At 42.1% G+C, this 13,631-nt stretch overlaps 1 protein-coding gene across 1 annotated transcript in view; it reads right to left on the bottom strand.

The window, feature by feature from the left end:
* Window positions 1-13,631, bottom strand: part of SNTG1 (syntrophin gamma 1) — a 2,687,950-nt gene that overhangs the window by 368,896 nt on the left and 2,305,423 nt on the right. Inside the window, exon 18 of the mRNA XM_085605648.1 lies at window positions 968-1,060. Coding sequence (XP_085461774.1) covers window positions 968-1,060 — 93 coding nt within the window. The remainder of the gene's footprint in view (window positions 1-967; window positions 1,061-13,631) is intronic.

A 13,631-nucleotide genomic window follows, 5' to 3' on the forward strand; every position in this document is an offset into this window, starting at 1 on the left:
GTTACGCATTGCTTTATTGTTACATTGCAGAAGTGCCTGATTCTAGCATTACAAACTACATAACATGGTATTAGGATTACAGTGGAATGTTTATACGTGCTTGTTAATATCGTCAGAACTTACAACGCTGGCTGGCCTAACAACAAGCCAGGAGAAAAATAACCCATACTCATATGTTAGATTTATATAGTTTGGTCTTATCGTATATCTTATTATATAAAATGTATACTCGTTTTAAAGAACACTCGTGTGTAGTCTATTTGTGGTGTCATCATTGGGTTGCTGTGTGCGTGGTTGCAAATACTTTACACATTTGCCTTGAGGATAATCCTGGTTGCTTGTGCCAAACTACCAAGGGGGTGAGCGGGAGCTATCTCAGAAGGTGACCTTCCTTTCAATGACGTGGAACTGCGGGTCCCTATTTGGCCTAAGGTACCTACCTCAGCCAACCAGGGATCCAGGGTCTAACATCCACTTTCTCACAATGTTTCACTGTTGCGTTACTACCTATGAGATTTCTCAGAATTTGGACTGAGCGTTTCATCCTTCCCATATTGACACAGTGGGTATCATTAAGTTGCACATTAGTAACAAATGTTGTTTACAGCTCTAAAAAATGATACCACTTTGGTAGAAACTAAATATAAAAATAGTAATTTAGTTCTTTCTTTTATTCTCTGACACATACATAATCAAGTTGTATTCTCTAACTTTCAATCAACTGTTGATGTACAAATCTGCATTTTGTAAGGTCATCCTATTAATATATATTTTATGTTTTTCATTGCCGGGTAAGATCTCTGGTGATAATTGCTATTGTGTAAATGAAGCTAATGACAATTATTTAATGAACACTTTTAGAAACATATTTCTTTGATCAGAAAATGTCAATTCATTGAAACATATTACATTCAGAGGTAATATCAAGCCATTTCGGTAAGCCTTTTCTTACTATTCTAAGCAATACCTTTGTTGCAGCATCGAAGCAAACAAATCCCATGCTAAAATCAATCGTGAGACCCATGAGGTGACTGTCCATCACGCAGGCATACGTTTTACACTGGAAAATTAGATAAAACATAAAATATGTACATTAGTACATCACAAAGGATACAGTGAATACATTATTGTAATGTTGAGGCATATTAGTAGATAGTAATCTTATCCTATTTTATGAAAAGCAAAAGAGTCATGCATGCTTCTTGTTTATAATTACTTTCATGGCCATTTTAAAAATGATAAACTATACAAATAGAGGACTTTAATGAAACATTGTTACTAAGTGTTTGAATCCAATAAGAACTACCTCTGTGCATAGAATGCCTTGGAAACAAACAATTTTGCAGATTTAACTCAAATATGTTTTTACCATTCACCACCTTCTCAGCTATATATTTTATTCTCCCCATATAGGAGGAGCATGTCCTGTGGTGGGTCCTTGACTTGCTGTGCCACAGGGTTTAAGGTGCACCTCACAGATGAAGCAGAAGAAGGCTAAATCCAGAATAGGACTTCTTGCGCTCTTACTTAGAGGGTACCTGCTCAGGGAGTCTGGGGGATCAATGACCTGTAGGCAATTGGTCCCTCCCTGTATCTAAGTCGAAACACAGATAAGTAATACAGTGATTGTTTTGAATATAATGCATACCAGAGTACTTATCATTGGCTTATAGCATATGAAGAACTCTATCATCCCATTTTATATTATCTAAGTGAGTTATCACTAAGTAGGGGTATTACATCTAGATATGTGTAATGAACTCAAAGTGCCATAGCTGCTCCTAAAAAAAATGTTAATCATTGGGGCTAATATTTTTGCTCAGCCTGGCATTAACTTTCCTTTCTCTCAGTTGTTGTTGTTGTAAGCAGCACTGGAAGGCACTATGGTGGTCTTAAGAACAGCATAAATGTTTATATTCGGTGTCTTCTGTTTATGTTTATAATAAGTTAACATAAGTCCACTAACCATGCTAAAATCAGCATATGGCACGTCTGTAATATAACAGGGATTAGGGGAATTAAAAATGTATGCCCTTGACACTAATGTGTTGAACAAATCTGGTAAAACTTATAAAACCCTTGAACATTATAAACAACACAATTCTTTACTGGGAAGATAATTCCCCTAAATTATTTGATGAAATGTACTGTTTGCAGTGCAGACATCAACCTAAGTCTTTACTGGGACCAGCACATTAGTGGTAGACCAATCTTTTGTTTGAAGCTACCGGTTCCACTTTAATTGTGCAGGTGGCAACACTGCCTTTATTTAAAAGGTGGGGCAGAAATTCATCTGCAGGTGTGTCAGTTGAAGTGAGTGATTTCACCTGCCTGCAGAGAAATGTTCTGGGGGTATCCTTTCCACTTTCATGGTGCACGATTGGGAGAACACATTGGCTGTGTGCCAGCCACGTCAGTGTGGTACACAAGCAGTGCATCTCCTCACAGCCTCTTTGGCCCTGTTCACACATCTGGAATTCAGTGCTGGCATAGAGGAAAAGTGATTCATCTTTTGCATATGGCCACAACCCCATGCAAATAAGGGAATTCCCCCCACCCCCACCTGAAATTGTACCAACACACATGTAGCACCAGTGCGATCAATATTACAGAAGGGGCCACAGGAACGTCTGCTACAACAAAGTGTCCGTGCACTCCTTAGGCACTTAGTGTAATACAGGCCCTGTCACACTGTTCTTTGCTTTGTCTTCCAGGGTCAGGAAGCATCACCTTTAACTAATTAATCAATATATATACATGTGCTCTCCCTGTGTTCCATTTTTAACCAGATGCTCTCTAACGAAAGTCAGTTGCCTCTGTTCATGACAATCGGTAGTAAGATGGGTTGTAGACTTAATACAAGCACCATAACTAAGGGGAACTATCTAGAGAATCAGCATGGATTAGAGCGAGGCAACTTTAGGAGTTACATTAGATTGCTAATGGTGAGGTCTTGAAAACTGCAAGACAACACATTCGTTGAGATAAGGGGATATATTGTTCAAATAGGAAACTCACAAGAATAACCTATCGCAAACAGATGCACATGCCTCATTGGAGGATGAGCCACATTTTTGGTGTAGATTGAAATCGTACTTTTAAGTCTACCTCAGGGTGTTTTCTTACTAATGGTTAATGGTTTTAACAGATGTTCTAGAGGCACAAATAACTAGTGATTGGCCCAGCTTGACCCCTCTTTGCTTCGAACATACAAGCTATTTTCTGTCTTAACCCCTTCGGTGCCACGCACTTTCCCCCTCCTGTGCCGGGCGTTTCGTTAGTGGGCGGGTTTCATGACGCGATAGCCTCGTCATGGGTACAGCGCGACCGTGCTCCATGACGAGACTATCTCGTCATGGGCACAGAAGAGGTTAAGTAATACATTCTTGAAACATCATGTTAAAAGTTCCAGTATGGATGTTGTATAAAGACGTTTCCTACAATGTGGCCCTAAGTACCACTCAATGCAAGTGATAACATGAAGATCTAAATTCAAGAATTGCAATTTAAAGATGCAAATATATTTTATGATAGAATATTTGGAGTAGGTGGTGAAACAGAAAAAATCAGAAATTGTAAATGTAAGAAATAAAGAGGAATCAAGTATTAAGGAGATTGGTTCAAAGGTTGTGATTGAAAAATATCGACCACCTGACCTCAACAACAAGAAAAGAGTTGACTATTATTGAAAGGGGCTTGTTAGAAAACCAGCAAAAATATCTACCTACACTTATGAAAGTGTTGGGACTTGTAAAGTGTCGTGCCAGGAGACGAAGCCACAAAGCTGAGTTTGAAGATGGATGCTGGGGGGCAAAGTCAAGATAAACTAAAGGTGAATGCAGGTAAGCTCGCCAGCAGGCAAACTGTGTCTGCTAAGTCCAAGATTCTGTGGAATTTCATTGGATGTGAGTCAAATTAACTCTAGGCAGCACTGGCAACAAGAAATCATTCAATCTCCAGCACAGGGGCGGCCAGCATGGCTCGCAGGTGGTGGAGTGGGTGCAGGGGGATCGTGGGAGGGAGTTGTGGGGGGTAGTGCACAGGAAATCCGTGCAAAAATTATATTAAAAAGAAATTACAAATAAACTTACCTTGCTGATGGCCGGGTGCCGCGTCTCTTCTCCTGCCCTCCTCAAGCACCTCCAGGAACAGGAAGCAGGCCCCACTAACCAATTACAATGCTGAAATGCAGCGTAGTGATTGGTGAGCCCTCAAGCTCCCCTGACCAATCACAACGCTGCAATGCAGCGTTGTGATTTTGATGAGAATCGACTTCATTTTGAGCGTCCTGGTTTGACGTTCACCCAGGAAATGGGGGCCTGGGCTTTTTCTCCATGCATGCAAGGAGAAGGGGAAAGTGCGCATGACTGGTTTGGGTGGCCTGAGAGGACTGCCCAAACAGTCATTACGCACTTGAGTGGGCAAACCATTCTGCCCCTGCTCTTCTCAAAGAGCAGAGCACCCCCGCCCACTCACCGACCTGCAAAGCAGCAGGAAGCAGCCTAAAATGATAATAACGCAAAGTTAATATGATTTTAGGTTTCTGTTTCTGGGGCGACGCTCCTCCACCATAGCGGAGGAGCCGCCCAAGGCATTTAAGATCTTGGAGCATAATGTCAAAGTGAACGAAGTTTTTTTTTAACAAATCATGAGGTTTTGCTCTTAAGTTAATGTTGAAAATAAAAACTGGTCAAATCAGCGCCTTTGGCTCTCAGACGTCATTCTGGGTAAGAAAGCACCAGTTACGGTCTATAAAATGCACATTACCACATTTATATCAGAGGGCAGTCTGTCTCATACTGAGTCACAGCTTCCTGTGATGATGACTTGAGCTATATGTTGAGATATAATTCTGATCGTGGAATAGATTACTATAATGTATTTCTCTCCTATCTGTCGTCAGTGCCAATTCACTGTGAGGGATTTTCTCCTATCCCTTTAACCATAATGCTTTTAAATGTGCCCCAAAATATCATCTTCCCTGAATGGTATGGTAATGTGTCTTCCTAGAAAGTGGCAGATGTTATTAAGAAATTACTATACTTGTGTGTATTTATTTATTAACTTTAAGCAGTGATGATCCTGCTGAACCTTCCCTATTGATTGTTTATGTTTGCAATTTGTTTGTGTAATTAACCTATCTCTTGACAGCTGATTTGGAAACCATCTGATTGGCATCCATTGAAATGTTTGCTGGTGCAACCATATAATATAGAAATCCATGCAGATACCTCAAATCGGAAGCAAATGTTTCTTGCACCACTAATAGGGTACATGATACCATAAAAAGTTATAATTCATATCAGTTGCTTTGATTGACATTTTATTATTCCAGATTAATGACCTTAAAGTCAGAGGAAAACAGTCTTCTAATGAACACTTCTGTTTTTACTGACAGTCAATCTAGCCATGGCTTTTTCCTACCTACTTACCCCAGTAAATGTTAAACCCCTGAGATGTATTTGAATCATAGCAATTTATTTTCTGGAACAATTTGCAAACTACTTTGTCCTTTCTAATCTGATTCGAATACAAACTATAATGTTTCATATTTTTTTTTAACTTTATTTACCATTTTAATCATACAATATGAGGGTGTATGGGTGCTCACTGTCATGTACACATCAACATAAAGAAAAACGGGAAAGGAATATGCAGCCAAAGTCCACTAAATGGAACAGCACAAAAAACAGTTATTGTAAACAAGTCGGAAATAAGGCAACGTCCAATGGCCGAACCACTCCACCCGTCCATTACTAACTTTCCCACAGCTGGGTTCCGTCTTAACAATAAGCAATGTGAAATGTTAACTGAATAATATGAGAGCTGTCACTTAATAAGGAAAGGCCACCTAGTAACCCACCCCAGTGGGAACTATGCCCTGTTCTAATTGTGTGGTGGAAGGCAAGCGCGTTGTAGCCGTGTATTTTTTAAGGGGGCCCCAGATATCCTTCGGGCGTGAGGAACGTGGCAATGTGCCCGCATAAAGATCGCTATTTGTGTTGCAATACGTTAGGCTATTTAACCAACTTTTTAACGTGGGAGCTGATTTGCGTCCCCATTTAATGGCAATTTCTCTCTTCACCAGGAGCAGGCCAATGGCATTGAATTTCCAGACCCCCTCAGGAAATTATTTTTGCATTGTTCGGTTCATCTCAGTTCATTTGTAGAACTAAGTACATTTTGCTTTGAGGGCTGGCCAGTGTGAGGTTGCCTTACACTGCTTGACTCCATCTTTACTAGGCTTCAATCTTTTTCTCTGTACCTTTGTGCCAACCAGGAAACCGCATGTGTTTGATCCTTTGATCCTTACACCTTGCGGTGCAATGTGTTTTGCACTTTACAGAATCTTTTATTTGCTTTTCACATTATAACCTTTGGATGGCATTGCCATTAGCATCAACAGTGCATCATTATAGTCCGTGCATTTGTGCAAAGCGAGTATTCATTTGGTTACAGACGTGTGTAAGAATGATAAACGTCTCTAAGCTCCAAGAGGAGTACAGTTTAGAAAAAACTACAGATATGTGATCACCATTTAATGTGCAAAGGGTTAGAGATGCACATGTGATGCGTGGATGATATTATGGCTGTACTCAGTCAATGGAATGACATGTGAGACCACATATGAAGCTGGACAATGTCATGTTAATAGGCATGAGAATGACATTACAGAGATCTTGGCACTGAGTGCATCCAGCATGAATAATTATAACCCTTATATTTTACTAAATCACTGACATTGGTCTCCAATAAAGTAGACTGATAGCTGTCCAAAAAGCCCTTCAGGACCTTGTTTAGAGTAAAAAGTGCTAGATAAATAGCCAACCAAATACAATACAGTATGCCAAAACTACTTTGAAAGCAGCTGAAGAACGATCTTGCGATAGTACAGATAGTGATGTGATGTAGACTCTGGAATGAGCATGTCTTAACTAATGGAACAGAATTTGGTTCTAGGCTTATACAATGTTTACTTAGATCTGTATTAGAACTCAAAGGAATGTGTATAGCATTTTCTTTTCTTTTTCACCCTGTGAGCAATGGCAGCGTTGTGATTGGTGGGGACGCTGCCCAGCCAGGGGCTTACGGGAAGGCCATGTTCTCCATACAGGCTGCATTGCAGCCTGCATGGAGAAATGGCAGAGTGTGCATCACTGGTTTGGGTGGCCCCAGAGGGTCGACCAACCAGTCATTGCGCCCTCAGGTGTGGCCACACCACGCCTCCCCGGTCCTGGCTGCTCACAGAGCAGCATGGCCTGCCTGCCCACCCGCAACCAAACATAAAATGGTACTAAAAGAAAGTTATTACGATTTTATGTTTCTGCTTCTCACACTGGAGAAAGCAGTGGGGCAACGGTCCTCCGCCATAGTGGAGGAGCCACCCCGTCTACTAATAGACACACCTCAATCGATCTGTGTGTATTATATGTTAATATTTATGACATAATGGAAATTAATTTGAGTTCTATTTGTGTATGGAATGAGCATGCAGAGTAATTTCCAAGACATCCAATTGGGGTGCCTGTCATGCTTTAGACATGGTTGCTGCACAAACAGTCTGCCTAGCGCCACTCATATAGATTTGTACTGGAAGCATACCCCTCTAGAGCTTTGTACACCAGGCTCTTTCTACCATAACGACAGTCTTCCATTTTGAAGGATTCTAGGTAGAGATGCATTGCTTGGGCTTTCTTTGGTGAAATAAAGTACATTGAAATGTTAATAAGTAAAGCGTTGGGGGCAAAAACATTTTTATTTCATGACACTGTAGCATTCACCCATACTCTGGAGCATTCAAAAGACTATGCCACATACAGAGCTCTGTAATACACATCTTTATTATTCAGCATGCAAGCACTGCATCATAGACTTTATTGACCCCATCGGCAACACCCAAATATCTCCCAACTGATTACGTAATTTTGTACGGAGTCCGCCTATGACCAGAAGGGTACTACTGCACATAATCACATGACAATACAGCTCCCCCTTTGTTAAATAAAACATAAGGACAACATATATACATTAGAGTTCCTCAACGAGTCATCAAGGTTCTCGCACCATTCTTCCAGATCGAGTTGTGCAAAAGGAGTTGCACTGCCACCTGACATCAAGATGTAGACTCAGATGCTTGACTTGGGCGCTCAGGTGGACGTGTCTCACTCGTAAGGTCTGGAGCTGATGAACATCAAGGTAGATGCTTGAAATGGGATGAGTCTCTCCTACTGGACCTTCTGGGATGTTGAGCAGTCACCATATGTCCTTAACTTGTCACAACTCTTAAAGGTTCAGCATCAAACAGAGTGTCAGTCTTGCATTTCCATTTTTGTTTGAACAGGACCCAGTCTCCTTCCTTGAAAACCGTTTCCCAAGTGCATTGGCGCCGCTCATATGCATAGGCATTCATCTTACTTTTGTGAGAAACATCCATGACAGAAATCCCATCAGTGTCCATAACTTGGCTCATTGCCCATTATGGTAGCTTTGTCCCAATGACTCTTCCAAATAGCAATGTGGCAGGGTTTTTGCATGTTGTAGACTGGGGAGTTGAGCAATAGGCACGAGAGGCTGAGCATAAAGCTGATTTGAGAGTGATTCCTTTGAGCGCAGTCACTGAACCACTTTCTTCGGGTGCCCATCTATCATTCAACAACACTATTTGCCTGTGGCTAGAGAAGAGTGCTTTTTTGATGCTTGACTTTCAAGCTAGTAAGAAAGTCCTTAAACTCCCTGCTATTGAAGGGTGGACCATTGTCAGATTTGAGGATGGAGGGAACACCCCATGCTGCAAAAATATCATCCAGCCTCTCTATGACTTTGTCATTGGTGGTCAGTGATAAATCTTCCACTAAGGGAAAATGTGAGTGCTCATGAATAGCTACAATGAAATGATGGTCATTGTTTAAAGGTCCAAAAAAAACAACTGCAATTTTTCACATGCTTGTTTGGGAAGGTAAGACCTATTTAGTGGAGGACGTGTTGTCTTGGGAGAAGCATCCATGCACTTCTGACCCGATAATGCAGAAGCCTGCTAAACACCTCCTAATCGTATTGATGGTTTGCTCTGGAGTACAGGTACTACCGACGGAGGCATGGAACGCGTTGCTGCACTGGCCCCCCCCCATTGCCGAGATGACCTAACGCGGCGCCTTAATTTTGACACTGGACTTAATGACTATGTGACCCCATCTAAGTTATGGGCTCATTTAATCTTCCTTCCTGGGCCCCCACAAGGTATTTCTCTCCCACTGCCGATCTGCCAGCCCTGATCCACTTCCCAGCCCTCTGTTTCCACACACCCATGCAATACACCATTATCCCTAAAGTTACCACCATGGTGTGTGCCCTTTACCAAAGCACTCCTTTCTCCCCTTGTTGGGGAGAGATCCAGCATTTATTCCCTGGATCTCAGAGAACCCCCTGAGAGAGTCCACAGCGTCAAGGGAGCCACACACAGCAGTGGTGTGGGAATGGCGTCCCTTGCCAAAGCACTCCCTCTCCCCTTGTTGGGGAAGATCCAGTATTTATGCCCTGGAGTCTCAGAGAACCCTCTGAGAAAGTCAACAGCGTAAAGGAAGAACACACACAGCGGAAGAGTGGTTTGTCACCATTTCCACTGGGATCACAGCACTCCGGACGTTGGACACTGTTTTTCCTTGTCTCCCGGTTGTGTCTCCTTCACCCCCCCACTCCTTTCCCTCTTTCATTCTTTGTCTACCTGCCCTGCTCCTATCATCTCTCCTTGCCTGCTTTTTCCCGATGTATATGTTTTTAACACATGTAACTACGCTCCAGCAACTTGTAACTATGTTCTGAAACTGTGTAACTTGTAACTATGGAACTGGTAACTATGCTCTGAAACAATGCTCGTCCTCATGTAGAGCGCCCTGATACCTTTGGGTCTAGCCAGCGCTATATAAAACTTTTCAAATAAATAAATTAAATAAATAAGCAAGGCGAGGAAACCACACTCGGTCACTCAGGGCTCTCTTGGTGGCTACAACGCCACGATGTCCTTTGTCTTCCAGTTCAATGACTTGTTGCCTAAGCTCTCTGGTATAACAATTTCGGAACCCATTAGTATTATGCATTCTTGAGTGACAGAAGTTCTTCATGCACATTTTAGAATTTATGATATTCAACCCCATCTGTGAGAGGTAGAGTATCTTTTCTCTTTGATTGTGTTGCAATGATATCCTTGAGTGTGAGCATCTCTCTGTCTTCACTGGTAGTAACAATGATCTGCCCAATGGATAGAGTTGTATGGGTGCCAGATTGTACTATGAAGTTGATGTTTGCTACAGCAGCTTTAGACATTTCACTGTAAAGTTGTAACGGCACTCTGAGAAGTAATCTACGGGGTTTTGATCCTTCCCCGGCTTATGCCCAATAGTGTAATCATAGTCTTGCATTCTCTACTCCTACCTCTCAAAGAAAGGAGGTATCTTGACTGTTGGATTTCCAAAAACGGTCAGCAATGCCTGGTGGTCGGTGGCAAGCCTGAAATGCTTTCTGTACAGCAACACATGAAAATGTTCACAAGCCTACACAACAGCCAGACTCTCTTTTTCTAGCTGAGAATAGGCACTTTCAGTCTGAGATACTCTTTTGCTGGCATAGGCCACAATGTGTCTCAGCGGTACAAAAGGGGGTGGTGATGGACGGAGCATCAGAACCAATCAAACACTCACACCCAGGCAACAGATCTGGGTTTGATCCATCATCGTTCTTTAGCCCACTCTGCCACCCCAGTTCAGACATGGCCATATGCAAATCAGTCTGACCCTGTGCCTCATGGGAACAGTCCAGCCCGAACTGCCAAGCCATGCCTTCCCTGGACCGGAAACAAGCTTCCTAGGACCGGTTTCTGGCATTTCAGCTGTCTTCAGCCAGGCTTGCTTGAATCCAGTGGCAAAGTGAGCAAGGGACTCACGTCTGAGCATACCCTGCCAACTTATGGCGAACAAAGCGGTACAAAAGGGGGTGGTGATGGACGGAGCATCAGAACCAATCAAACACTCACACCCAGTCAACAGATCTGGGTTTGATCCATCACCGTTCTTTAGCCCACTCTGCCACCCCAGTTCAGACATGGCCATATGCAAATCAGTCTGACCATGTGCCTCATGGGAACAGTCCAGCCCGAACTGTCAAGTCATGCCTTCCCTGGACCGGAAACAAGCTTCCTAGGACCGGTTTCTGGCATTTCAGCCGTCTTCAGCCAGGCTTGCTTGAATCCAGTGGCAAAGTGAGCAAGGGACTCACGTCTGAGCATACCCTGCCAACTTATGGCGAACAAAGCGGTACAAAAGGGGGTGGTGATGGACAATGTGTCTCAGAGCATTTTGATATCCATTGTGTTGAGCAAGGATCATGCCTAACCCCACCAGGCTTGTATCTACTACAATATCAGTATGTAACTTTGGATCAAAGTAAGCCATTTCAGGAAAATTTTCAATTGCATGTTTAATTATCTTGAAACTTCAGTCACAGTTAGAGGCCCACTGGAAGTGAATATTCTTCTTTGTCAAGTCTCTCATCATGGCAAAGTTCTGAATGCATCTGCAGCAATAGGTGGCCATGCCTAATAAGGATCCAAGCATGGTTTCATCTTGCGGGGGACAGGTGGATGACAATGCTTGTACCTTTTCAGGATCCGGAGTCATTCCTCCTTCAGAGAACACATGCCCAAAGAATTTGAGTTTGGTTTTGTGAAACTCACAATTTTCTGCATTTAAAGTGAGACCTGCATCAGCGAGCAGACGGCATAATTGTGTAAGAGCTCTGTCAGGCTCCTTTTGTGTGGCCCCAAACACTAGTATATAATCACTGTAGTTAAAAGCATTTGCAACAGGTTAAAAGCATGGGCAACAGGTTGAATTATTAAATGACACAACAAAGCTAAGTTTTTTGTATCTGAACAAACCAACATGAGTTGCACAAGTAGTAATGTACCTACAGATCTCTTCAAGCTTAGAAACCAATGTATTTTTTCCATATCCATGGACACAAGCATCACGAGATTACAGAGTGCTCTTGAATTATAAAAGCATAATGTTTCAGCAGTTACTTCATGTGATCAAGGCCATCTGGTGGCCGAAACGCGTAATGGCGTGCTGTGTGGGTGCTGATCAACATTAAATACCTTTGAAGCACGAGTTGGTGTCCGTGTGCTTCTTCCTCGCCGGTCGGAGGTGGGAGATAGCTGTTTGGATTTTCATACCAATCACCCGGTAGTGGGTCTGCTACCGTTCACGGATCCCCTCGAAGTGTGTGGGCCGCCGCTTTCAGCCGCTTCACGTATCGTATTCTTGGTAAGGAAAAACGCGGTGGCTCCCCCGTACGGAATACATATCCAGAGTTATTCAAAATCACAAGAGCAACCCTTATGTCCCTGCGAACCGGGTAAGTACACTGTACTACAAAACAATGTTCACAAGGAACTCATTTGAAAATAGTCATCTATTGCATACAACATCAATAGTTGTGTTTGAATTAATCTCTCACAAAACTAACACGAAGTCAGTACTTAACACAGTAAGCCTACACACAACCAATCATAATTTACCAAGCCTCAGCCGAGGTCTTTTATTTAACACAAATTTTTGATCACATATAAAAACATATCATATATACATTACTCCTCTCTTTCTTACATTCGCAGTGCAAAGTGACCCCAGTGAAACCATAACCTCACAAACACAAATAAACAAAAAATATAATGAAAGTGCAAAGGGTTATTGGAAAAAATAACAAGGACAGTTTATAAATAATGTATGATAATTCAGTCAGAGCTGTCTCTTATTTCCTTTGTCGACGGCGTTTCGACCCACTTCTAAGTACCGGTTCTCATCAGGACTGTAAATATGGGGACTAATGGAGGGAAGAAAAAGAGGGCGTGTATAACTCTATTGTAATCAAGGTACTAATATATACAATTAAAATCTTTGAATTTGTTGTGAATAGTAACTTAACGGCTTACCTAGTTTATGGCATACATAAGTCCATTTCGGATCCAGTATGCAAAATAAAATTATTGTGTCCAAACCTGTAGGTAATGAACATACACGTATTATGATTCATAGTATGAATTCAAATGTGACGTTGATCATTAGTTCACCATGGAGTGGAATCTTTAGATGTACTTACTTTTACTTTGTGATCAGAATATATTGTATATTATTGTATCTTCCACCAACAATGGTCAAAAGGTTGTTCGAAGATATAGCGGGACACACTTCCCTATTAAATGAGGAATAGGGGTTGTTAATTGTATTCCATGAATATTCTTAAATAACACCACGGTGTCGTGAATTCCTTCAAAACCACTTACTTGGGCTTTACGTTAATATTTATCCATATTATAGAGGTGCCCCAATTATTCAGGGGGATACGACCTGTTCTTAGATCGACTTTGCTGTAATGTATCGAAAGAGATAATCAATACATGACTGCCACAGAGTTTCCACGCTGGAGTAGCAATTGTAATTACTTACATGTCTGGTAGACAGCAGCGAAGGAAACGGGGTCCGTAATCAAACCCAAACTCTACACGCGATTAATCCGTGTCGTGCCGGTAGCGGAGTAAATCACACTGGCTCCCAGACCCGGAAGTGAGTCAGAATTAT

Source organism: Triturus cristatus, chromosome 5_1 (assembly GCF_964204655.1).
Source record: "Triturus cristatus chromosome 5_1, aTriCri1.1, whole genome shotgun sequence".
Lineage (NCBI taxonomy): Eukaryota > Metazoa > Chordata > Amphibia > Caudata > Salamandridae > Triturus > Triturus cristatus.